The sequence below is a fragment of the Portunus trituberculatus genome, chromosome 41, assembly GCF_017591435.1.
Source record: "Portunus trituberculatus isolate SZX2019 chromosome 41, ASM1759143v1, whole genome shotgun sequence".
NCBI classification, from domain to species: domain Eukaryota; kingdom Metazoa; phylum Arthropoda; class Malacostraca; order Decapoda; family Portunidae; genus Portunus; species Portunus trituberculatus.
In genome coordinates, this window is record NC_059295.1 from 26,240,329 (window position 1) to 26,267,661 (window position 27,333).

At 42.0% G+C, this 27,333-nt stretch overlaps 3 protein-coding genes and 1 non-coding gene across 9 annotated transcripts in view; 2 read left to right on the plus strand and 2 right to left on the minus strand.

Moving 5' to 3' along the window:
• Nucleotides 1-3,569, minus strand: part of LOC123516467 (solute carrier family 35 member G1-like) — a 153,644-nt gene extending 150,075 nt beyond the window's left edge. For 2 of the 3 annotated variants that reach the window (XM_045275783.1, XM_045275781.1), the window contains exon 1: nt 3,426-3,569. The gene's annotated coding sequence lies outside the window, so the exon portion shown is untranslated. The remainder of the gene's footprint in view (nt 1-3,425) is intronic. The other variant, XM_045275782.1, reaches the window with a different exon arrangement.
• The window catches only part of LOC123516466 (carbohydrate sulfotransferase 1-like), a 147,701-nt gene extending 136,001 nt beyond the window's left edge, over nt 1-11,700 (plus strand). For all 3 annotated transcript variants that reach the window (XM_045275779.1, XM_045275780.1, XM_045275778.1), the window contains exons 2-4: nt 3,798-3,928; nt 4,670-4,783; nt 8,282-11,700. In XM_045275779.1, coding sequence (XP_045131714.1) covers nt 3,798-3,928; nt 4,670-4,783; nt 8,282-9,465 — 1,429 coding nt within the window. In that variant the 3' untranslated portion in view covers nt 9,466-11,700. The remainder of the gene's footprint in view (nt 1-3,797; nt 3,929-4,669; nt 4,784-8,281) is intronic.
• Nucleotides 11,701-14,782: 3,082 nt separating this feature from the next.
• Nucleotides 14,783-19,691, plus strand: LOC123516907. Of its 2 annotated transcripts, XM_045276669.1 has the most exons (4): nt 14,783-15,024; nt 15,678-15,796; nt 17,859-17,958; nt 18,433-19,691. In XM_045276669.1, exons 1-4 carry the CDS (start codon nt 14,838-14,840, stop codon nt 18,513-18,515), a joined length of 489 nt encoding a protein of 162 aa, XP_045132604.1. In that variant the 5' UTR covers nt 14,783-14,837; the 3' UTR covers nt 18,516-19,691. The 2 variants fall into 2 exon arrangements, 1 of the variants encoding a protein (XP_045132604.1); XR_006678337.1 differs by lacking the exon at nt 15,678-15,796.
• Nucleotides 19,692-25,878: 6,187 nt separating this feature from the next.
• Trnal-cag lies at nt 25,879-25,962 on the minus strand. The gene has a single exon. It is a non-coding gene; the product is annotated as a tRNA-Leu (tRNA).
• Nucleotides 25,963-27,333: the final 1,371 nt, after the last annotated feature.

Sequence of the window (27,333 nt, forward strand, 5' to 3'; positions counted from 1 at the left end):
CCTGCAGAACAAATATAGGCCACACCCGCGCTCAAGATCAAGGTCCCGAAGCTTCAAACCATAATAGGTGCAATGCGCAGTGTGTGAACGACGTCATTGCATACAGCGTGCCCTTGTTATCATCGGCGGTAGTGGTGGTAGTGGTGGTAGTAGTAGTAGTAGTAGAAGTAGTAGATGTTTGTTGTTTTTGCTGTTGTTGTTGTTGTTGTTGTTGTTGTTGTTGTTGCCGTTGTTGTTGTAGTAGTAGTTGTGGTGGTGGTGATGGTGCCTCTGTCGTTGTTGTTGTTGTTGTTGTTGTTGTAGTAGTAGTAGTAGTAGTAGTAGTAGTAGTAGTAGTAACAACACCAGTAGTAGTAGTAGTAGTAGTAGTAGTAGTAGTAGCAGTAACAGCAGTAATAGCACCAGTTGTAATAGTAGTAGTAATAGTAGTAGCAGTAACAGCACCATAAGCAGCAGTAGCAGTAATAGCAGCAGCAGCAGCAGCAGCAGTAGCAGTAGTAGTAGTAGTAGTAGTAGTAGTAGTAGTAGTAGCAGCAGCAGCAGCAGCAGCAGCAGCAGCAGTAGTAGTAGTAGTAGTAGTAGTAGTAGTAGCAGTAGCAGTAGCAGTAGCAGCAGCAGCAGCAGTAGCAGTAGCAGCAGCAGAAATTATTGAACAGCACAGGTCCACAAACACCTTTCCCTGCTTTCCTTTCTCTCCACCGTCCAACTAACACATATTCCAGCACGTTAATCTTTGGCGCGATCCGAGATAACACTTTAGATAACCGTTGGATTGAAAACACTCACCTTTTTTCAACAAACTGTTCGATATTTACGGCTGGGACGCATTGCATTTTTAGCGATACGGTTACAATTACCACGTATTAAATCTACCCCACTTTTTGCAGCTTCCATTATCGTATCGGTCTGTATTCCTGCACATTTTGGTCTCCCGTAAGGACAATTTTCTAATGTCACAGGAGATCACTTTAGAAATATCTTAACTAACTTTTTGTTTTCTTGGTAATGTCAGTTTTATCTATTTCTTTTACTTATTTTATTAATTCTTTATTTCAGTTTTTCTTGTACATTGTGCATTTCATCTACTTCTGTATTCATTTATTTATTTATTTATTTCACTTACTTTTTACCATATTGTCTGTTTCATGTATCTGTTTCCCAAGAGATGGTAAAATTACAGGCTCCTTTTTCTTAACCACTTAAATCATATGAACATCCTTGCAATTCCCAGTAAATATCAATAGAAACTTTTAAACCACTTCAATACTGAGACACATTTTTACCTTGACATTTGTGTACGATTAGACCATTTTATTGACATTAGGAAGGGTCTATGGAGGTCAGAAGACTGATGGCCACAGTCTTCACTATCCTAACTTTCTGAAGCTGTATAGAATCACCAAATAGTACGCAAAATCAATATGGAATCGCGCCATGGTACTCAAGTGGTTAGAAATAGTCAAGGTAAACAGCTGAGCCACTTCCAATATTCTCAACCTTCATGTTCTTATAGCCTTCACTACCAGAACCCACGCAATATCAAAACAAACCAAGCATCTGCACCACTTTTGAACGAAGACATCATGGAATGACCCAAACCAGTCACCCGCTTAATTATTTTCACCCCTGCCTGCATAATTTTCTGGTCCGTTTCCTATTCATCGGACACAGTGAGGGGTGATGCTTCATTAGACAGTCTGAAGGTCACGCCGACACGATTAGTGACTCTTTGTTGCAGAGTTTTGCCTCCGTGACTCAATGACACGTCCAGACAATACAAGGGAAGGAAATGAATGTGACAGCGATCCAGTGAAGTTAAAAATTGATCAAACAAATTACTCGCAACATCTGGAGAGTTCCCAAGTGCGATTCTCTCTCTCTCTCTCTCTCTCTCTCTCTCTCTCTCTCTCTCTCTCTCTCTCTCTCTGCTGTAATAGTTTAGTTCATTCATATTCTGCATTTACTTCTTTGGTATCGTACAGTTCAAATTCTATCACGCTATCAGAAAACAGCGATATAGATTTACGGTACCGATACACCAGAGCAGAGGACACGTTAAACTCAGTGAATACTTAAACCAGAGCACGAGGCATACACAACATCGCTTCACCAGTAGTAGTAGCAGTAGCAGTAGCAGTTGTAGTAGTAGTAATAAAAGACAAGTAAAATAGATAACAAGAACAGATACCAAAAACAGTGACAAAATATCAATCTAGAGAACACTTAACTTTTAAAACCAAGGAAGGATGGAGGGAGAAATACGAGCTGTATCCGAGAAAGTGAAAGGAAGAGAGGTAAGGGAGGGTATAAAAGTGACGATGGTGATTAATTGTTGATAGGAGATACTCACAGGTAGGACAGAGAGGGACAGGCCGACAGGGAGAGGAATGTGAGAGGTGGGACGTATTGCATGGGTCGTGAGTAAATGTGGAAAGGTGAGAAGAAGGGGAGGGGAGATATGTGGAAAAGCGAAAGGAAACAAAGGAAATGAAAGAGAAAAGGGAACAGGGAGGGAACAGGGGAGTGGGAAAAGGAGGGAGAGGATGAGTGAGTGGAAGGGATGGTCAGGGAGGCGGGAAGACCAGTGACTCAAGTAATGGGGAAGGTAACACACACACACGCGGGCACACACACACACACACACACACACACACACACACACACACACACACACACACACACACACACTAAAATATGACTTCTAACCTTTTATCGAGGGAAACATTTCAAGATAACGAATGCAACACGTGATTTTCGAAGTGGACCACACCGCACACACACACACACACACACACACACACACACACACACACACACACACACACACACACACACACACACACACCATGCATATCTATTCATAACCGCCTGTCTCTCTCAGTCTATCAATCAAGCCACGGTAACATTCTGGAAGCCAACCAATGACTTTAAAGATGCGAGTGTTCCTCCTGTACAAGTCTGAAAGGTTGATGTGTTCTAAAATAATCATGTCACCACACCTCCCCCTCCCGGCCATCCTCCGCTCCTTGGTGCCGCCGCCTCCTAGGACGCCAGGCAGGCAGGGGAGCCAATCAGCTGACTGGCAGGACACAGACACAGACTTACACACAGACACACACAACGCCCGCCACTTTTCTTGACCCTCCCACACCCAAACCTCCTCCTCCTCCACCCCGCGCCCTCGCTCCTGTCCCCACGTGGTTTAGGAAGGAGGACACCACGCCGTTGGTGATCGGAGGGACCCATGCTCACCAAACACGCACATACGAACACATATACACACGCTCACACGGTCCGCCGCGCCCCTAACACACAATAATAATCGAATTGTAGCCGTGTCTTGCCCTTCCCGCCCCTCCCACGGCTCCTGCGCGCTCCAGGGGCGTGCTGGGGCTACGGGGCGTGGATGCTGGAACAGTACTCACCGAGGAGGAGACCGGGAAGCCCTCCGCCAGGTATCAACACACACACACACCCTCGCCTCTCGCACAAGCACCGCCGACTTATGGGTGTCGTCTGCTCGCTCTCCACATCAGCTGTTCGATCACGTGACCAGACTCCAACTGAACTCAGCGCCTTCCTACGTTGTGTCCTCTCCCTGCGTGAATTAACAAACCAAACACAGCAGGGAACTTATTACTGACTGCATGTTGGTGCTTTCCGATGTTTAAGCCTTAGATGTTGATGGAATAAAGGTGGTTATGATGTTTTCGGACGAGGAATATATCGTGTGTGTATTCTTGAGTTAGGCCTTCAGTTCGTTTTCTGTGGTCTTACAGTGTGGTTTTCTTTGACAGCTCCCTGGCTCCGAGGACTCGCCAGACAGTGCGGACAGCGGTGATCGCCGTTGTCTCCGCTCTCGCCCTGGTCGCTATATTCCACCTCGCGAGACTTGCCGAACACCCCGTCAGTGAAAATGCTATTGACGGTAAGAAGCCTGCACCATTTTTTCTTGCCTCTCGCCTTCCTGCCTTGTTATCTCTTGGACTGGTAGGCAATGTACTTGATGTAGAATTCATAATCAACTTACCAGTGGACAAAGGCAGCTAGATAAAGTGAGCGGAAGAGGAACGACGGGGAAACTTGCTTGTATAGTTGGTGGTGGTGGTAATAGTTGTAGTAGTAGTAGTAGCATTAGTAGTGCAGTGTAGTAGTAGTAGTAGTAGTAGTAGTAGTAGTAATAGTAGTAGTAGTAGTAGTACAGCAGCAGTAGTAGTAGTAGTAGTAGTAGTAGTAGTAGTAGTAGTAGTAGTAGTACAGTAGTAGTAGTAGTAGCAGTAGTAGAAAGTAGCAGAAGTAGTAGCACCATCAGAAGTACTCGTAGTAGCAGCAGCAGCAGCAGAAGTAGCAGTAGTAATGATAACATGTAACAATGCCACTAATTAGCAAATACAACTAGACAATAATCTACACGAACAAAGACTCTGGGGATGGACGGGTGTGACGTGAGCTGATAAATAAATATAACCAAGTGCCAATAAGCAGCAGGGGAGGATGTGAATATGTATAATTACCATCACAAATAACATAACCACACATGGCACTCTTCACAGGTCATTAGATCACCTGCCACTTACCCCATGTGTGTGTCTGTGTGTGTGTGTGTGTGTGTGTGTGTGTGTGTGTGTGTACGTGTGTGTGCTGTACTCTCACTGTATCCCCTCCGCAGGTTCGAAGGAGCAGCATCAGAAACAGGAGCAGAGACAGATGGAGGGAGGCTCAGAGGCTTGGGTCGGCGACGGCGTCTTAAAGGCACACAGCGGGAAGGCGGTGTCTCCCTTGGGTGAGTGAAGCGCAGGGATCTCGCAAGCTTCTCTAGGGACTTGCGAATGGACTAAGCGAGAATTATTAGGTCCGTATTTCAGAAACGCTTCCCTCTCTCTCACTGCGACCATTTTCAGAGACAACAGAGACGATTAGCCGAGTTCTAAAGATTATTTGTCCTGTTGATAATGCAGAAAACTTGTAAACACGTCACCAGAATTACAGAAACATCCTTAAAACCATTTCAGTACTGAGACGCATTTTTACCTTGAAATTTGTGTACGATTAGACCATTTTATTGATATTATGAAAGGTTTATCGAGGCCAGAAGGTTAAAGGTCAGAGTCTTAACTATCTTAATCCCCTGAAGCTGTATAAAATCATCAAATAGTAAGCAGAATGAATATGGAAACGAGTCAAGGTACTGAAGGGGTTAATTAAAGACCCGTGTCACTTCAACTAGAGCCATTGAAAAATAGTGAAGGTGATGTGAGGAGTGTTTCAGAATATGGGGATTAGAGCGAAGGACAGGAGTAATGCAGGGAAGGATGACGGGTCGGTGAACTGATGGAATGGGAGGGAGGAGGCAAAGCGGGACTGGTGTTTAAGTCAGATTTCATAGAGAGAAGTTTGAATATACGGAGTTGGTTTCAAGAATGGTAGAGACAGTTTGGTGTGTGTGTGTGTGTGTGTGTGTGTGTGTGTGTGTGAGTGAAGTGACGATAGATGCTGGTCAAATATCTGCGTTACTTTTGACCAGTAAAGCGATGAATTATAGGCTCGCATTCTCAAAACAGTTCTGTGCTTCTCCTCCACTATTTCAAAAAGCTTTATTTAAACATACACGAGTTTTAAGGTATTTTTACTGCTCTAGACGCAGAGTGACAAGATTTCTACATTATTAACTGGATTGTCCTCATAGATTAAATCAGTATACCCACTCAGTTCACAGTCAACATCTTGCCAGTCTGATGGATGCTAATATTTACTCCCATTTTCTTTTTAACTTAATTGCAACAACTCACGAATGAAGCGGCGATCACTCACGAAACTCTGATCCACCGTCGGTTTATTATTTTCTACGTTTCAAAAATCAATACTAAAACCGAGGAAAAAAATATACACGGAACCTTGCAATCTGAGGAAAAAAATGTGTGAATATCAGTGGGGACTAAAAAATCTGACCAGTTATTAACGAGAAAGAGAAGAAGGTAAGGGAGAAGAAGTAGTAAAAAAGGAAAGGAAAAGGCTGGAGGGAAGGAGGATGGAAAGGAGGAGAGAAAGGAAACAGAAACAGGAAAGTGAGTGAAAAAGTTGTTTAATGTAACAATAAGACAGTCAGGCATGTGAAAAAGCAAACGAAATAAATTAAAGCAGATCTGAAGCCATTGTGAGGAGAGAGAGAGAGAGAGAGAGAGAGAGAGAGAGAGAGAGAGAGAGAGAGAGAGAGTGTGTGTGTGTGTGTGTGTGCGAGTCTATTCATAACAGGTAAAAGGGAGAGAAAAATTGAGAAGAGGAAGCAAAGGAAGGGCGGCCAGAGGAAGAAGAAAGAGTAACAGGAAGAGAGAGAGAGAGAGAGAGAGAGAGAGAGAGAGAGAGAGAGAGAGAGAGAGAGAGAGAGAGAGAGAGATACTACGTAGAATATAATAATTTCACTGGAACGAGCGGACAAGATACGACGTAAGGCTCACACACACACACACACACATCATTCAGCCAGCTCCCCCTGATTGGTGTGGGAGAGGAGTGTTATCCCATGGTACTTGTAAAAATGTATATATTTATCCCTCCAACACGGCCCCGTCCTTCTCCTCTCTCCCTCACCCTTCCCTTCACCTCCTCCGCCCTAACAACACCGCTATTCAGGCTAGGTGTCCTCTGGTGGTGGTGGTGGTGGTAATGATGTTCAGGCTCTCATCTCCTCCATCACCAGCACCACCACTATTATCATCACCTTCATTATCACCGTCAGAGGGAACTTTATAACATGATTATGTAGGAGTAGCTGTAGAAAATTGTAACGGCTATGGTTACTGCTGGTGGTAATGGAGGTGGTGGTGGTGGTGGTGGTGGTGGTGGTACAACTACTACTACTACTACTACTACTACTACTACTACTTTTACTACTACTACTACTACTGCTGCTGCTACTACTACTACTGTTACTACTACTATTACTACTACCACTACTGCTGCTGCTGCTGCCACTACCACCACCACTACTACACTACCACTGCTACCACTAGTACTGATACCACTATTACTACCACTACTACACTACCACCACTGCCACTGCCACTGCCACCACCACCACCACTACCACCACCATCACCACGCACCACACCACCACCACTCTACCACATCACCACCACCACCACCACCATACCACACACACCACCACCACCACCACCACCACCGCCACCACCCCACCACCACCATCACTACTACCACTACTACCACTACTACTACTACTAATACTACTACCCCACTACCCCTACTACCACTACCACTACTACCACTACTACTACTACTACTACTACTACTACTACTACTACTTACAAACAAATTAATTTACCCTGAACATGTGTTAATATAGGAAAACTTTCAACCACCATCAACTCACCACCACCACCACCACCACCACCACCAACATCACCACCAGCACCACCAGCACCACCAGCACCAGCACCGTCATTAAAACTTTAGGCATAGGCACCTCGCGATGATGGCACTGCGGGGGAGGGGAAGTGACAGGGGGAGAGAGGGGACGGGGGAGAGGGAAGAGGAAAAAAATATTGGGTGGGGCGTTAGTTTCTGCTGGAGGGAAGGTGGAGAGCGAGGCAGAGAGCGAAGGTAAATACTTTTCTTAGTCCCGCAGGAAATATTATGAGTGAATGCCGTAAGTTTTCGGGACAGCTGACAGTAAGGAGGGGGAGAGAGAGAGAGAGAGAGAGAGAGAGAGAGAGAGAGAGAGAGAGAGAGAGAGAGAGAGAGAGAGAGAGAGAGAGAGTAACGTTAACCAACCGTGACTTACAGATGCTTTTTACATGCTAGAAAATAGTGATTGGAAACTCTTCACACACACACACACACACACACACACACACACACACACACACACACACACACACACACACACACTTGCATACATACATTCGTTTTCCATACCCCTGTAGAGCACTGCTGTAGGACATTTTAAGAATAATTTCCCCAGGGACAGATTATCTTCGTCGTCACTCAACCGTGGCCAAGGTTTCGTCCTACTCTTCTTTTTCTTACGTCAGAGTCGCGTCACGTTGATATCTCATTTGCATTAAAGCCCGCCTGCTATGTTGTATAGTGAGCGAACAGCGCCGAAAGTCTTACGAGCGATATCCTCTGCAGTGATAGGAAAGCTTAAATGACACAAACAACTACACAACTGCTTGCCGTCTTCTTTTATGTGTCTTGAGATTTTTGACGACAGCAAGGCAGACTGATGTGGAGTGACCTACAGCTATTTCCTCTACCCCTACAGGTCCGCGTGATGGCTGGCAGGAAGCGAAGGAAATGGCCGAACAAATGGCAGTTGCTGTGGGTGCCGAAGGTCCAGCCTCTCCTGTGCAGGACATCTTGGCCCGGTCCAGGCCTGGTGGCAGGCAGGTGCGTCCCATCATCAACGTGCCTGTTGGAAGGGACGTGGTGGACATCCAGCGCATCAGGAACATCAACAGGCCAGCGGGTCGTCCTGCGAATGCCACTGAGGTGAACATGACTCTGAGCTTAGTGCGTCGCAAGGTGGAGGCGGACCGGAAGAAGCTGTCCAGCAAAACCCTGCGCTTGTGGTCACCGGGTGAAGTGCCACTTCGGGTGCTGCTCGTCACCACCTGGCGCTCGGGATCCACCTTCCTCGGACAGGTGCTGGCCCACCATCCCGCCGTGTTCAACCACTACGAACCCTTCAGTCCCCTTGGAGTGCGGCAGGTCCGTTCCGGCCGCGAGGCGTTTCAGTCCCAGCAGTTGCTTCATCGTCTCATGGACTGCCAGTACACGGGCCAGGACGAGTACCTCAATTACACGCGCTCGCACGCCGAAGACATGCTGGGCCACAATAAGGGAATATGGGACCCCTGCCATCGAGGACCTAACTTCAACACCTGCTTCAACTCCTCCTTCCTCTCACAGGCGTGTCAGATGTTCCCTATCCAGCTGGTGAAGACAGTGAGGCTCCGGCTCAACCTGACGCAGCTCTTCCTCAATGACGAGAGAATGAACGTGAAGGTTGTGTTCCTGGTGCGTGATCCCCGCGCCACCATGAGCTCCCGCTACTCCTCCGTCTCCTGGTGCAATGATAACCCTGACTGCTCGTCGCCTGAGGTGCTCTGTTCTGACCTACAGGGAGACTTGAAGGTGGCCACGGCTCTAGGTCAGCTTTACCCGCAGAGGTTTAAGATGCTCAAGTACGAAGACCTGGCGACGGACCCCCAGACTGTGATAAAGAACCTTATGGACTTTCTGGGCCTGGAGTACTCCGTTGAAACAGCTCAGTTTGTGAAGGAGAACACTGAACAGGACGTGAACAGTCCCTGGAGCATCAAGCGCAAGTCGTCGGATCGCGTCAACCTGTGGAAGAAGCAGCTGCCCCTCCAGGAGATCCACACCATTCAGAACGCCTGCGAGTCTGTGCTCAAGACGCTGGAGTACGAGCTGGTGGGTCAGTGAGCAGAAGGAGCCGCGACTCTCTTCCTCCGCCGGGAAAATCTCTGATGATGTAGAATAGACTTTCCCAGTTAGTTTTCTTCAGTGTCCTCGTCGCGGGGAGGAATATTGCCAGGAAGGGATGCCATGTATTCATCCCAGTCTTCTCAGGACAAGCCGCGGCCGCACTCTAAGGGAACCCTTCACGGGGCATATTGAATCACACTTTCTAGAAAACACACAAAGATAGGCATGACCATTAAAGAAATCATGCTGAATAAGAGTAGTGAGTGACAAATGTTTGTTGTATCTTAACTATATAATTTTTACATGAACACTTTCTTTTGTGTGGGACTTTGAGTATTATGCACAGGCTTCCGTCCGTGGCGCTCTGGACACTGGCCTTCACCAGGGACGCTCCTCTGGCGGTTATTTTCTCGGTCTTGGTAGTGGGATTCTCTTCACTGACCGCAGGCAAGAGTGTGCGTCCGTGCCGGGCTCTCAGCGGGTCACTCCGCCCATGAAGAGAGACCCTCAGGCAGCACAGACCTCTCTCCACCAACCACTTCGTCGACCAATGAATGAATAGGATCTTTTGTTGCGCTTTACTTTTTGTACTTTTTGACTCTCAGCTACCGACTCACCAACACAAAATGATGCTGCTCCTTAACCAAATGATTTATCCCTCTGAGCTGCAGGACACACACACACACACACACACACACACACACACACACACACACACACACACACACACACACACACACACACACACACACACACACACACACACACACACACACACACACACACACACACACACACACACACACATAACACTCCCTTCGTCGAGAATTAAGGCTCCACTCACACTAAAAGATTTATGTACTAATTCTGAGTCATGTAGTTTGGGATTGAAACGAGAGAAGAGTGTTTAGAGCTTAGAGAAGAAGACTCTCTGTTTTTTATTCAAGCGGACAGTCTCTTCCAAGTCTCTCCCAAGTGTAGAGTGGCGAGACGATGAATGAGTGACTGTTTGAAGCTTTGAGTGATAGCTGAGTACAGGTGTATGGTTTGTCACGTATAATAATTATTAGATGCAGGTGAGTTGATAATCTTGTTACCTTAAACGTGACACAAACTTAAAAGAAGGAAGAAAAAACACGTAAAGAAAATGTTGATAAATATATATATTTTCCTTTCCCTTCCTACAAGTTTGTGTCTCGCCAGCATGCAACAACAGCGTTCAAATGTGTGTACTATATATTATCTTCATCTTATTGTCAATTGTTGAGTTGTTCTCCCCTCTCATCTCCACGCATAATTTTTTTCTAGTGTTCTTTTTTTTCTGCTCATCATAATTATCATCATGTATGAATGTATGTATATGTATATTTGATTAATGTTCTTTTATATTCCCTTGTTTTTTTTTGTTCCATGTACTGCACGTGTGTGTGTGTGTGTGTGTGTGTGTGTGTGTGTGTGTGTGTGTGTGTGTGTGTGTGTGTGTGTGTGTGTGTATTTGTGTGTAGATATGCCCATTTACATACTAATACTACATACACATCAAGTTATTAAGCACATGCGCGTTTTCTAGGGACCAAGTTGTGTGTATATCTGAATGTAAGAATGCATGTAGTTTTGTTATACTGTATGTACTTAATGTATACATGTGTCTGTTTGGCTGTATAGTAAATGTAGTCCCCAGTGCTCTTAACCACCATAGCTAATCGTAACATTGTAAACACCCACTGGTCTGTCACGAGGCGCCAAGAAGCTTTAGAAGGAAGAAGAAGTGGAAAAGTGTAAGAAAAGCGATTGCCATGTACCAGAGAGAGAGAGAGAGAGAGAGAGAGAGAGAGAGAGAGAGAGAGAGAGAGAGGCGCAAGGAGATCAGTGGATATTTTCTGTGTGTTCATTAGTGCCTTTATCTTCAATAGTAAAGTTATTTATTATTGTAACTTGTACTGTCTTCATTATTATTATCATTATCATTATTTTTATCTTTGTCATTATTATTATTAGTTTTTATCATTATTATCATTATTTTTATTATCATTATTATTATTTTGATCATTAGATTCTTTTTATTGTCATTACTACTACTACTACTACTACTTTCATTACCATTACCATGTATCGTTAGGCAACCCCGCAGGTAATGTATAATAAATAGGCAGAATATTGATATGTAATTAGCCAGTTTGTCATGATCTTGTAATATAAACATAATGATAATAAAGAAAAAAAGAGTGGAAATTTGATCAATTTGCTAATACCTTCCAGAGAGAGAGAGAGAGAGAGAGAGAGAGGGGGGACTAAACTCATTTCCACCACGCTACAAAAACGTACAGTAAAGAAAAATATATGAGAGAATCAAGCGAGAAAACAAGAAGAAGGAGTAGGAGAAGGATGAGGAAGACAAGGTGCAAGAATAAAAAAAAAAAAAAAAAAAACGAGGAAGAGGAAGAGAAGTAGGCAAGGAGGCGAGGAATAAAAAGGAGGAAGAGGAGGAAGATGAAGAAGAGAAGGAGAAAGTAAGAAAAGAAGAGAAGGAGCGCAGGGATGAACACACACACGCTCTGTTACACCTGACAAAGAGTTGAGGTGGCTAATTAAGACACTATAAAGGTATTGAAAGAGTGGTGACTCATAACACACACACACACACACACACACACACACTCTCTCTCTCTCTCTCTCTCTCTCTCTCTCTCTCTCTCTCCCATATTCACGCTAAAAATACAAAATGAAAAAGGTTTGCGCCAAAAAAGTAACAACATTTTTTAGAGAAGGCAGCGGCGGAGAAGCTGAGAGTGAGAAAAGATAGAAGAGGGAAAGATAAGTGGACTGAGAGAGAGAGAGAGAGAGAGAGAGAGAGAGAGAGAGAGAGAGAGAGAGAGAGAGAGAGAGAGAGATCTATTGCTTCACTCCGCTTTCCACATTTGCGTCAACTTTCTCTCTCTCTCTCTCTCTCTCTCTCTCTCTCTCTCTCTCTCTCTCTTCTATTAAAGGAAACAAAAAAACTAGCGAAAAGAGGAAAAGAAGAGGAAAGAAAATGAAACACAAAAAGAGGGAAGAGAATGAGAGGAAGCCGAGAAGAGAAGCAATGGGAGACGATGAAGTAAGTGGTCGGCGGGTTTGAGATGCTGAAGATGGTGTATGAACCTTCTTTTTTTCGTATCCTTGAGCGTGTTAGGGTAGAATTAACCCTTTCAGTACCATGACGAGTTTCCATATTCACTCCGCTTACTATCTGGTGATTTTATACAACTTCAGAAATTCATGTGGGGGATTAAAAATAATGAAGACTGTGGCCATCAATCATCTGACCTCCATAGACTCTTCGTAAAGCAAATAAAATGGTCTAATCTTACACAAATCTCAATGCATAAATGTATCCCAGTACTGAAGGGGTTAATTAAGTCCGCTTTTCTTCTTTGGCTGACGAAATAATCTGTGCCGTTGCGGTAGGTGATGGTAATGTGGTCGGCTTTATTGGTATTTCCGTTATGATAATCAAAACTAATGGAATTTACACTTATTTCTTGGTTTATTTGTTAAATATTATAACAAGAGATACATTAAACCCGAGGAACTGTGGGGAAAGTAAGATTTATTTCATTAAGTTCAATTCAAGATGGAACAAAGTGATATATAGTACAATGGGAACACTGAGGAACTAACTACAATATTGAATCAAGAACTATAGATCATGTATTTGTATTTGTGATATCAAGAAAACAAATTGAAGTGAGTGAAGTATTTTTAGAGAGAGAGAGAGAGAGAGAGAGAGAGAGAGAGAGAGAGTGTGTGTGTGTGTGTGTGTGTGTGTGTGTGTGTGTGTGTGTGTGTGTGTGTGTTAAAAGCAATAATATTATATATCTGGAAAAACAGTAGAGCCAAGAATACCTTCTCTGGTTTTCTACAATTAATGACTAAGGGAAGGACTCGCCTCGGGGCATCCACCTCTCGCGTCAGCCTCAGTATTTTCTGAAATGATTTGAGTTGAGATTAAAATATAATTTCTGTCTTTCAATATTAGAAACGCGACATTCACAATAAAGTTGGTATGATCTCTGAAAAATGAAAGGATTACTTGTTCCGGAAAATCGTATGAGCAGCGCCACACATTTGTATATTTCAACTCTCGCTCCTCCGCGTGCCTCTGCAGTGGCGGATCCACGATCAAAATTTCGGGTGAGCTAACCTGAATTCCTGTACCCATTGAGACTGGTGGCGAGTCTTTTATTAATTTAGCAATCTTGAAGGTATTTAAAGCTTTATGCAGAGCTATCTTCATGTAATATGAGCAGTAATGATTTATTGATAGCCATTTTCTCTAATTCCAGTGAGGATTAACTAATTTATTATTCATAGAAGTCAGGGCCGAAATCATAGCCTCTTATGTTCCCTACTCGTAAAGACGTGGAATTATTGAACCCAAAGACTCACATTGAATCACATAATCTGATTTCGACTCCTCAGAAAGCTTTGTGACATTATTTTCCGTATAGACCTGTTGCCTTGCACCATATAGGCTACATATACCCCGGCCATAATAAACAAACATTTAGGGGACTTCAGCCCCATCAGCCCCCACTCTGGATTCGTCACTGTTCCCTGACTTGCTGCAGCAGGGCAGGGCAGAGCAGGGCAGGGTGCCGCACACCGCCGCCGTCTCCACGCTGCCGACGCCGAGCCATGCATCACGGCGAGGGTGAAGCGCTGCCGCTACATGATTATGCTTGACTATCAGCTCTTCAGGTACAACTGTCATTGGCGGGTGTTGGTGTGGTGAAGACTTAAGTGAGGCAGATCGGTGATGGCAGCGGCGGCTGCGACAGTAACTATGTGTGTGTGTGTGTGTGTGTGTGTGTGTAAGTAAACAACCAGATAAGAATACATACTTCATACGCCCCCACCAGTACCAGATAAAAAGAATTAATAAAGGACAGACAGACAGATACGTTCACTATAATAGAAAGTTCATATGAAGTAAAATTCACGCTATAGGATAAAGAATTATGTAGCTTGCATTTATGTCAGGAAATAAAGGCAGATAAGATCATAAAGTCATGAAAGGAACACAGATACCTAGTAGAGATCACACAAGAACTAAAAATCTCAGTGAGGAGCTCGTTCGGAAGACTGAAGCTTCACACAATGACCCGAGATCCCTTTAGTCTGTTCTCAAGCGCGGTTCACACGAGGAATGATTACCCATGATCCAGGAACAAGCTTTGGCTAAACTGTGATCCGGCTCAGCAAGTTCCCGGGTTTCAAGATTCCGTTCTGATGGTGAACTTGTTGATGCTATCATGCTACGCGGGAACTCACGACTGGATGACGATTTGCTGCTTGCTCTCCTCGTGTGTTGACAAGTGTTTAAAATTATGAAGAACGAGTTATTGTGGCCCAGGAGTGTTATCAGATATTTGTGCGAACTGATAGAAGGGCACAGATTCCTCTGGGACCCACAAAATGTGGACTATCCCAAGCATAAACTCAGATTGAAAGTGTTTGGTGAGATAGCCCAGGAAATCAAGGCTCAATACCCAGCGATGACCACTTTGACTGCAGGTAAGGCTCCTTCACAGTATTTCTGTAATGTATATCATTTAAAGAGACGTTTAGGTACCCGTGCAGCCAAATATATAGATATAGGTATAATGATTAGCCAGCTTGAGTAGACGTATTAAGTACATTGCACAATTAGGTATTGCATATAAAACTACTGTTTGGGCAGGCATTTTCTATCACAAATTTAAAAGTTCAAATGTTTTATATTTTCAAACGAAACTATATTTATTCGGGAGATTTTGATGTGCTGTGAATGAAAACCTTAGATGTTTTGATCAAGATATCTCAACCAAACTTAACCTAACCTACCCTAACCTAACCTCCTCAGAACTGCTACTAATTTTGGCAAATATTTACTTTGGAGGCAAAGCCATATACAGCAGGGTTGATATTTCCCTCAAATTTATTCTTCTAGACAAGCTTAGGCATAGTGGAACAACTGTGTTGGTCTGGAGACATGCTACTCAAGAGAAAGTTTTTAAACAAGAAGTGCTGAGATGAATTTTGAGTATTTTAGAGTGGTAAAACTGATTTGTATCTACTCCAGTCCACCTTGTCATTAATGTAAAATTTTCCTAAAACTGAACACAACAACACTGCGCAGGGAACTATGCGTGTGGAGGAGCAAATAATGCCTCACGCCATGCATCCAGTGTTTTTCAGGGATCCTACGGTGCCTAGAGCTGTGCACGTGTGTTGCTGTGACTTTGGTGTCAATAAATTGCTGAAGATCTTAGAGGTGTACAGAAGAGCCTGTATCTCACACAGCAAGGTAGGGCACGGTGGGCATCAACACTAATAACACTCCCCTGTCAGTATATCTTTTGCCTTTTAAGCAGATGCTTTATAGGAAGCAGCCTCTTTACTCCCTAGTACCATGTGTGTGTGTGTGTGAGAGAGAGAGAGAGAGAGAGAGAGAGAGAGAGAGAGAGGAATGTTGAGATATTTTGAGAAGTTTGAGATGCAAATGTTAAGTGACACAGGTGTTATGAAGCAGTATGAGGAAACAAACTTGTCTCATGCCACTTGCCTCTAATCTAATTTTAAGCTTGTGCTAGCTATTGATAATTTATGCAAATGTCTAGTTTTGAATATTTGTTTTTGAGTCTCCTCACTGTGTAGATAGATATTGATGCAATGGACCTCTAAAGGAAGTGGTGGTATCTACCTCAAAATTGTCTTAAAATATTTACTTATGGAAAATATAAGGATAGGTTACTGTGTGCTCAAACACATTTTTCTTTACTTACTACTCACTTGCTAGCTAGGTACTTAATTTTCACTCTAATATATATATATATATATATATATATATATATATATATATATATATATATATATATATATATATATATATATATATATATATATATATATTAAAGGAATCATGCATTGAACACACAGAAGTCCAACAGTTAATCAAGAAAATGCATTATGACAATGAAAAGAATATTTATGCATTTATGATCTTATTCCATTAACATGTAACCTGATGAAGTGAGTTGAGTTAAGGGATATCCAAGAGTGACCATGTAGGAGACCTGTGTGCCATCATGCTCACTCCATCAGTCATGATGGGACTATAGGAGGAGAATGAGTCAGATTAATCATTGATATCATTCTTTGTGAGGAAGTAGAAAGGTTATAAGGGAGGGGAGTGTGTGTGCCATGTGACAGTTCATCCATGTGATTTGTCTCTCTGAAGGTGTGTGGCTTTCATGATGAGTGTCCCTTACCTGGTCGGGACGCTCAGCTGCTGGGTTGGCAGTGACGCCGTGGCCTGGACAACTCAGTGTTAACTTGTGCACAGGTTCCTTACTTCAAATTTCATATACAGTAAACTCCTCACATAAATAAGCCTGGCATTTAACATAGTTTAACAGCATTTGATCCCTGGATATGGCAGAATGTCACTGAGATTACAGTGATGTGATGACACACACATCACTGGATATGGTGCATGGTGTGTGAGGATGGTGGGTGGTGATGAGTCTTAGTCTGCCTTGTGTTCTTGTGCATTTCTGCCATCTAGTGTGGCTGCTGCTTGAGTATGTGTCAGTGAATGGCTTATGTTACAAGCTGGACATCACTGAAGACCTTGGTGTATTAACAGTTAGATAAAGCAAACTTTGGAGATATACTTACTTATTTGCCTGGCCCTCCTTTCATTTGGTTTCTTTGTGTACAGTTTACTATCATCTAATGTCTAAACCTTATGACTACAATTTTTTTGTCCATGTACTTGAGTCTCAGTGTAAACCAATGCTCATGAAGGAAACACTGTACTGGCTGTCAAGTTCTCCTGGCTTATGTAACACTTGTTTTGTCACACTTTGGCTTTAGGCAATTGATACCTTTATGGAAAACTAAATGCTAAATGCTTCTGCATATATTAGGTGAGACAAAGGCAAAGGTGTGAGGCTTTACTGTGGTTTGCACATCTGTTGTGTGGTACAAACATTACCCAACATACCATTGCACTGGAGCTAACTGCCTGCACACAGTTTATCATAGGTATCTAAGTGTAATGACCACAACTATATATGGTTTTCACATATTATGCTTTTATTAAGAAAGGATGGAGGAATTGATCATGAAAGTGGAAGCATTATTGTCATTCATGTAGGCTTCAGGATAAAGGATACTACCAGTAGAAATGTTGCACTAAGGAGTGAGCATGCTTTGCAGATTATGTTTGCTTATTCCGTTCATATGGCATTTGTCTTGGAAACTCATGTCATTTGATTTTGTGTACCTATAAGCATGCCATTCCAGCCTGGAGTGTATATCCAACAATCCTTGTCTTTATAACAATAGCCGTCTTATTATTTCAGAGAGAAACTGGAAATATAATGGCAGAAGAGGAAGATTCTGTGAGGTTTAAAGGAGCTGCATTGCACAGTCACTCAGTACAAGATGCTACACTGCTGCAAGGTAGAGTCACATTGAAGCTCACTTTGTTGAAATCTAATTACATGAGAAAGTGTATGGCAGTAATAATTCCTATTTTTTTTTATTACTTTACTGTTTAACCATAAAACACTGGAAATTTAAGGATGTAACTTTTTTTTACTTGATGAATTTTTTTTTTGACTTTTGCAGAACGTATATACAGTTGGTATTTAATAACAGAGTACTAATGCTTTCATAATTTTGAAATGTATTTGATTTTATTATTTTATGAGATATTTAAGATACATTTCTCTCATTCCGAGACCATATGTTTTCTATGTATCACTTTAGTTTTTATATTTCTTATCATCTTTTATTAACTTTTGATTATTCTGTCAGATCTTTGTCATTTGCTGTCATTGTCCCCATAAGAGTCTGTGATGTGAAGCTCTTATCATTGAAATATATGTTTTTGCTTTTATTCTAGAGGATATAATTTTTCTTAACATCTTACAGTTTGGTGTGTAGCACCTGTGTTCCTCTCTGCTGGACAGGCATGGGTGGTTGGCTCATGTAGGCTAGTGTCTCACCATGCCTGACACACTGCCAGGTGGGGGCAGGGGTGGCAGGAGTGAGGAGCACCACTGGAGGGATCCAAAACCAGTTGGTGATGGCTTAATGGAATTGGTGTGGACTAACTCAATCATTAGCAGTGTGCTCTGATTGCTTAATCTAGAGTATTTTATTCTTTTCTGTTAAGTGTAGTGTCATATAGAACTCTTTTCATGGCAGTGAAGAGCAGCCACACACACTGTTTTATATTGTATTGTTATATGAATATATGAATATATTATATGAAGTTTACGGACTGATGGTTTCAAAGCTATTCTTTTTGACATTGTTCTTTATTCCTTTTTTTATTGGGACTTGCAAAAAAATGCTAACTTGATGGGGTGTTTCTAAAGTTCGTGTAGAGTCATTATGGAACTTTAAAATGAGATTAGAGAAATTTATGGAAAGTGAAGATGATGATGATAGGTGGAGAAGGTAGACATGTTTCATGCAGGGACTGCCACGTGTAGGCCTGGTGGCTTCTTGCAGCATCCCTTTTCATATGTTCTTATTATTGCTGCAAATGATATATCTCTCCTTACTTTGATAACTATGTGCTCACTGTTCCTCTCCACCAGTGTTTTGTAAAGCTGTTCGTTCCTCCATGGAGTAGGTGATGGGTGGTGGTGAGGCTTGCCCTTCATACCTCCATCACCTCTGTTGTGTAGCGAAGCCTCCACAAATAAGTGTGCTTTTTCATAACACTATATTAATGTATTTACTCTCCTAATGGTAAGGTTATTAAATAATGTAAGGGAAATGTCTGTTTGTGTATAATTCTGGTACCAAAGTATCTTATTATGTTTTAAGGACATGAGCATTTCTTTCAATGAGTTGCTTCCTTTGTATTTCTTTGTCCATTGCTTTGTTTGCTACTTTTGTTTTGTATTCATGTACTCTGATCACATCCATTATTACAATCTCATGCTTTATAGGAGCAGATTGCTTATCTGTTGCTGCACTGCCTTTCCATTTTCTTCAGCCTATGCTCTCTTTCCACACTGTCCTTAGCCATCCATCCTGCATGTCTTGCCTTGATTGGTTCTATCCGTTCCAGCACGTCCCTCCTCACAGCCGAGTTGCTCATCGCCTTGCCTTCTTCCAACCCTGATGTGGAAGTGGCAGGAATATTGGATGTGACTAATGCACTGGTCTATCAGGAACTGGAAGAGGTAAGCATTGTCCTTGCTTATCCAATTTCTTTTCTTTAATCATGTCGTGTGGTGGGAGTAGTGGTAGCAGAGGTGGCAGCAGCTGAGGCAAGCAGACTCGTTAGATTTTCCACTCATTCCTTCCTTCCTTCATGCATGAGATTTCAGGACATTGTTTAGTTTGGCACTGTGCAGTTTCCATTATATAACTAAAGAAATAAGCAGAAGGAGGCATATTTAAGTGGTATAGGGTATATAACAAAGGGGACATGAGTGACTTGCTTAGGATCAGTAGTAGGTTTAGATCCAGAAATAATGGGTTTAAGCTTGAGAAATTCAGGTTTAGGAGTAAAATGGGAAGAAACTGGTATTCAGAGTGGTGAATGATCGAAATGGACTCAGTGGTCATGTTGTTAGTGCTGAGTCAATAAGGAGCTTCAAAAGAAGATTAGATAAATTTATGGATGGAATTGATAAATAGAATTTGGTAGTTTTGTTCATACAGGGACTGCCATGTTGTATGTTTTTTAATGTCTTGGCTAATAGAAGGGAGGGTAAAGGCTGCAGTGTGGAGGAGGTGACCAAGTGAATGCAGTGTTCATTAAATAACAAAAGAAATAAGCAGGAGAGAGTCTATCAGTATGTTTTTTAATGTCTTGACTAGTAGTAGGGAAGGTAAAGGCTGCAGTGTGGAAGAGATGCCCAGTGTTTTTGAGCTCATCATTATTTTGAAGAACCGATAGAGTTCAAAGTGACACCAGGAAAGTGAGAGGTTATTGTTGTTGCATTTGTATTTCATAAACAGGTTCTTGACACTATTTCAGCAGTGACACAGTTTTTCTTCTATCGTTCTTTTGATATTATTACCAAAATGTTGTGAAATATAGTTATGTGATTGAGCTCAGCGTGTGTGTGTTTCATCAGTGTTACTTTGTTTATTCTCCATGAAGTGGCAATTTGGAAATAAGTGAGTAACAGTAAGTGCAGTACATAGGAGCTTTCTTAAGACCTTTGGTGGCAGCATTTTGTGATTCTTTCTTGATCACTATTCAGTGAGGTGGCATTTCTCATTGATGCTGCTAATGAGAGAGAGAGAGAGAGAGAGAGAGAGAGAGAGAGAATAATAATGATAATAATAATAATAATAATGATAATAATAATAATAATATCCTAATAATAATAGTAATAATGATAATAATAATGATAATAATAATAATAATAATAATAATAATAATAATAATAATAATAATAATAATAGTAATAATAATAATGATAATAATGATAATGAATAGTAATGGTAATGGCTTATTATTATTATTTTCCTTAATTTTTATTTAACCTAGAAAATGGCATGTCTAGTTTGTTGACAAATATGATTTTATTAATTTATTTTCATATTACATGGACTTGTCTGGATCATTTGGACATTTATAATCTTCTGTGGAGGAAACCTTAACCCCAGGTCAGACAATTCCCTCTAAGTTTTCCTCATTATTTTTTTACAACATTCGCAGTCTTAATTAGATGTAATTTTAAATCTGTACAAAATAGCCTCTCCCTCTATTTAATCGTATCTTATCTAAGGCAACTGACAATAGTCCCTTTTCTATTCCCTTGTACTTTCTCTATCCTCATTTTCATTTGAAAGCTGAGTGTTGCATCTGTGCTGCGCAGACTAATTTGTTCTTGTGTCTACACTCCACCAGCTACGACTTCACTCACTCTCTAACTAAATTTATCTGTGCTGTTTACCTCTCACTTAGTGCCTTGGCGTAAAGAAGATCCTTTGACTACTTAACTCCCCTCTCAAACCTTTGTTAAAAGGCTTGTTTCTTCCTCTCCTCTCCTCTCTGACTCCTTCAAGCCACCTGTTCAAATCTTTCTTAGTGATTTATTACATCACTTGAAAAAAAAAAAAATGGAGAATTATGGAAACTTAAGGATGGAATGACTTTTCATATATATCGCGACTTACGGTTATTCTGTACTAGACACCTATATGTATATTTTTCGTTGACAAATTAACATATAAAAAAATCTGTCATTTATACTGCAGGGAGTTGAATTGAATAGTTAAAATTCAGTTAACCGAATGCTCGTTTTCGTTGAGGAAGTGTTGTTGAAAGTCCCGGACAGCGTTTGAATATTACAGTGGTTGATATTGTGGCCAATCACAGACGCCATCACCGGTGGAGTATTAGTGGTTACCAACGTAGAAGACATTGAAAACTAACGAAATCAAAAGAAAAAAAAAATAGAAAAATACGATAAGAAAACAAAATATCAAAGAATAAAATGTGATGATGATGTGGGAGAGAGGGAGAAAGAAGGAACAAAGAAGGGAAAAATTGTGGTGATGGTGTGGGAGAGAGAAGGAGGAAGGAGATGTGGTGATGATGTAGGAGAGAAAGAGGAAGGGGAAAGAACAAAACGATGGTGATAGGAGAGAAGGAGGAAGGAGGGAGGGAAAGAACAAAATGTGGTGATGTGAGAGAGAGGGAGAGAAGGAGAAATTGGAAGGAGGAGGAAGGAAGGGAGAGAACAAAATGGGGCGATGTGAGAGAGAGAAAGAGGGAGAGAAGGAGAAAAGGACGAAGGAGGAGGGAGAGAGAAAAAGGAAATGCTAAGGCGTGGGAGAGAGAAGGAGGAAAGAGGTGATGGTGTGGGAGGGGGAAGAGGGAGAGGAAAGCGGGCGGGAAACCTTGGACCGGGACACATGCAAGAGTAGGCAGATTTAGTCATAAGGTACATTCTTCTTGCCACTTTCGTTATGCATCGCGCCATTGTGCCTCGCCTGGCTAATCAACTGCAGGAGTCTCTTGTGTTCTTTTGCCTCTCCTTTGTTCCTCTTTGCTCTGTTCCTACGCCTTGTTCCTGTTCTTGCTCCTGACGCGGCTCCTTCTGCTACTCCTCCTGTATCTTCAGTTCCTGTCCCTGTTGCTCTCCGTGTTATCCTTTCCTCCTCCTCCTCCTCCTCCTCCTCCTCCTCCTCCTCCTCCTCCTCCTTCTTTGCAGTCTCTTTTAAGTTATGTATGCTTCTAATTAACGCGTGTTTTGACTGGCGGTCTAGTGAAGATCTGTGTCTTGGGAGAAGCTGCCTCCTCCTCCTCCTCCTCCTCCTCCTCCTCCTCCTCCTCCTCCTCCTCCTCCTCCTCTTCTTCTTCTTCTTCTTCTTCTTCTTCTTCTTCTTCTTCTTCTTCTTCTTCTTCTTCTTCTTCTTCTTCTTCTTCTTCTTCTTCTTCTTCTTCTTCTTCTTCTTCTTCTTCTTCTTCTTCTTCTTCTTCTTCTTCTTCTTCTTCTTCTTCTTCTTCTTCTTCTTCTTCTTCTTCTTCTTCTTCTTCTTCTTCTTCTTCTTCTTCTTCTTCTTCTTCTTCTTCTTCTTCTTCTTCTTCTTCTTCTTCTTCTTCTTCTTCTTCTTCTTCTTCTTCTTCTTCTTCTTCTTCTTCTTCTTCTTCTTCTTCTTCTTCTTCTTCTTCTTCTTCTTCTTCTTCTTCTTCTTCTTCTTCTTCTTCTTCTTCTTCTTCTTCTTCTTCTTCTTCTTCTTCTTCTTCTTCTTCTTCTTCTTCTTCTTCTTCTTCTTCTTCTTCTTCTTCTTCTTCTTCTTCTTCTTCTCTTCTTCTTGTCGCTCATGCATTCCTTATTCGTCCATTATTCCTCGTTTATGTCAATCTCTCTCTCTCTCTCTCTCTCTCTCTCTCTCTCTCTCTCTCTCTCTCTCTCTCTCTCTCTCTCTCTCTCTCTCTCTCTCTCTGGATGAAAAGTTAAGTATTTTTTTCTATTGATGAGGTAATGAAATCTCTCTCCCATTGAACTGTGTACGGAGTTATTTAATTTAGGAAGGTAATGTCATTAATAGGGACTTAAAAATGTGTCTTTATTTTTTTTTTTTTTCATATATATATATATATTTTTTTTTTTTGCTAAATTTATAGGACTGAACGAAAACACACACACACACACACACACACACACACACACACACACACACACACACACACACACACACACACACACACACACACACACACACACACACACACACACACACACACACACACACACACACACACACACACACACGTAATGCGTCTCGTCATTTTATTTTCCTCTATCCCTTCCTCTCTCCCTCCTATTTCTTCTCCTCCTTCCTCTCCTTTTGTTTCCTTCTCGCTTCCCCTTCATTCTTTGTGTTCTTTTTTTCCCAATTTTGCATAGTATCTGGTGTCTAGTTCTCATGTTTCCTCTCTCTGGTAATCAAATCTATCTTACATTTTATTTTTCTCTTGCATCTGTATTCATCCCTTCCGTTTAGCTTTCATTTCTCATCCCTGCTTCTTCCCACAATCCTTCCCCTCTTTTCAGTTCTTTGTTCTTTTCTCTATCACCAACGTTCTCTTCCTCCTCCTCCTCCTCCTCCTCCTCCTCCTCCTCCTCTTTCCCCTTTCTCCGTTCTTTGATATTCCACGCCTCTATGTCCATTCCTTGTTTCCCTTTCGCACCTTTTTCTTGCTTCTTCCCACTCACACTTCTCTCCCTCTCACCGATTCCTCGTTTTTTTCTCTCAGCTCCCCACATCTTCCGCCTCCTCTTTCCATTTTCTTGTTTTCTATTTTCTATTCCATCCGCTTCAGTTTCTCCTCTGCACTTCTATTCTCAAACACTTCGCTACCTTACATTGGCTTCTTTTAACTCCTTCAGTACTGGGACGCATTTCTACCATGAGTTTTGGGTCTGATTACACAATTTTATTTACATTAGCAAGGGGTCTATATAAAGATCAGAAGATTAACCCCTTCACTACTCGGACGCATTTTCACCTTGAGATTTGTGTACGATTAGATAACTTTATTGACATTAGGAAGGGTCTATAGAGATCAGAAGATTAATGGCTGGACTCTTCACTATTTTGATCCCCCATAAAAGTTTCTGAAGCTTTAAAAATCACCAAATAGTAAAAAGGATGAATATGGAAACGCGTCATGGTACTGAAGGGGTTAATGGCCGGAGTCAATACTATTTTAATCCCCCATAAGAGTTTCTGAAGCTGCAAAAAATCACCAAATAATAAACAAAATGAATATGAAAATGTGTCATGCTACTGAAGGGGTTAATGGTGAAAGTTATAATTGTTAATGGTTTTCATGTTTCTTATAGTGATTTAACAAGGATGCTGCATCATTACACGGGGAAAAATACCTGCGAGGACTAGAATGTTAGTAGAATATTATGATGTATAGTGTTTTGATAGTAATCCAGATAGAATAAGGACATTTTTGGGGGTTGTATGTGTTCTCTGTTCCAGCGTCTTTATCATCTCTTGCCTATCTGTATTGGACTGTAAGTTGTTGTGTCCAGGTGAAGTGTGTAGGTATGTCCCTTGTGTGTTCAGTCCTCAATGGTTGTTCTTTCTTTAAGATTTTTCAATGTAGGCCATTTTTTTTTTTAACTGACTCAAAACTGTTTATTGTTTATATATACTCTCTCTCTCTCTCTCTCTCTCTCTCTCTCTCTCTCTCTCTCTCTCTCTCTCTCTCTCTCTCTCTCTCTCTCTCTCTCTCTCTCTCTCTCTCTCTCTCTCGTGTTTGCTTTCATACACACACACTGAGGTAACTTCACGTGCTTGATTTGTCCATATATTCCTGGTGCGCCTCTGTACTCATGTTTTACTCTAAGCTTATTTATATGATGATAATTCATGATGATGATACTGATTATTGTTATTATTATTATTATTATTATTATTATTATTATTATTATTATTATTATTATTATTATTATTATTATTACTATTACTATTATTATTACCAACATAATCGCCATCGTGATTTACCGTAGCAGGCAAATGGTGTAAACCAATATGTCCACCACATTTCCTGCACACATTGTAGAGGCGCCGCGCCAGAAGCCCCACGCAGCAGACACTGGCGGCGAGGTCACAGCGTACATACCTGCCCCAGGCATGCCATTCCCTAACGCACCAGCATGCACGACTCTCGCGCCTGGCTAAATATAGCGCGTGGAGGAATGGCACGATCACTGTCACACGGTGCAGGTTGGTGGCCCTGTCCCGACAGGTAATAATAGCACACCATGCAGGACTCGCTGCCTCTTCCTTCAGCGTGTGTAGGATGCACGTGGCTGGCTGATCCACACAGGTGGTCGGCAAGGAAGGTCATCTGTTTGTGAAGCCATAAAAGTTTGTCAGGAGTGGGATTCGAACCCACGCCCGGAAGACCGGACTGCGACCTGAACGCAGCGCCTTGGACCGCTCGGCCATCCTGACGTTGTAACATTTGTGGAATAATAATCTTGATAAATTTTTATTGTGAGTAGAAGGGTGCGGGAAAGGGCGAGGAGGCGAATGTACGTCAATATCCACAATGAGAGGGTAATTCACAATTTTGAGCATCGTCACTGTTCACCCACTGCATTGTACAGTGCACTCTACACACATTTCCTTGTCTTCATTACTGAACTAAGCACATCTGTGAAAATATACTACCTACATGCTAGCGTGAGGATGGCTCAGTAGTCGCAGCTGTGTTCAGTTTGTAGGCCATGGACTGCATTCCTACATTCTGGGTATTATGGCGACGAGAAATGGTGACCCAAATCACCTGCTACTTGGGTGACGCAGACAGCCACGCATTCCCCTTAGCTAATGTTACGTGAAGAACCAAGAAATCTTTTTCAATGGAAATGTTAATTAGATAATGATATTAGGAGTTAAGTTTCATGTATTCATTAGTTCAAATGTGTGAATGAGTATATAAAACTGGTGTGGCGTAGTTTGAGTCCACATTATACATATAGATTTAGAGGAAAGAGGGGAGTTGTCAGTAGCATGGGAAGCACTACATGCAGGCGATGTGTAGAGGCGTTAGAGAAGTAAGAAGATGTGCTCGTAAGATGACACGACGAAGTGGATGAGTCAGTGCGAGGCGTGGCATTGTGCTGCAGGAAGTACTACAATGCAGGGAAACAGGGGAAGTGTTGGCTGTAGTTAAGAGCGAGAGAGAGATTCCTTAATGGTTCTGTCAAGCTTCGTCCAGCTCCTGCACCCAAGGACAAGTCTCCGTACTGGCTGACGCATTTCCGTCCGACCTACTATTTTCCGCAGCTTTCACGTCTGTTTTCTGATTGCATTTGTCTTCTCTTCTATCCATTCCTGACATTTCATCGTTGTGTGTGGGGTGGCACCTTGAAAATTAGTGTAGATGAGTCTGTATGGATGCCGTACAGTGTGTAACCTCCACCTCTATTTATTTATGTATTTATTCCTTCATTTATTTGTATTTTCCTCATGAGATCATCACCGAAAGATAATTTTCATCCACGATATTGTTTCTCCCTTCGAAATACTGTCGATGAAGCGCTCTTAGAAAAGTGGCATTTTTTTTTTTTTTTTTACAAAGGAAATGCGTTCTGTATAATATTTGCTTTTGATATGTACATGAGGAACCAATAGGGAATTCACCTTTATTATCTCTGAAATGAGCGACCGTGTATTTTAGCACTTTAATTCAGGATCACCTGCTGGAGTCGTGAGCGCCAACTACGCCTTTTAACCCCTTCAGTACCATGATCCGTTTTCATATTTATTCTGCTTACTATATGGTGATCTTATACAGCTTCAGAAACTTAAGGGGTGATT

Coding starts and splice junctions, on each gene's coding strand:
- LOC123516907 (XM_045276669.1), top strand. CDS start 14,838: ATGAAGAACGAGTTATTGTGGCCCAGGAGTGTTATCAGATATTTGTGC. Junction 15,025..15,677: donor GATGACCACTTTGACTGCAG/GTAAGGCTCCTT, acceptor CCATGCATCCAG/TGTTTTTCAGGGATCCTACG. Junction 17,959..18,432: donor AGATGCTACACTGCTGCAAG/GTAGAGTCACAT, acceptor AACATCTTACAG/TTTGGTGTGTAGCACCTGTG.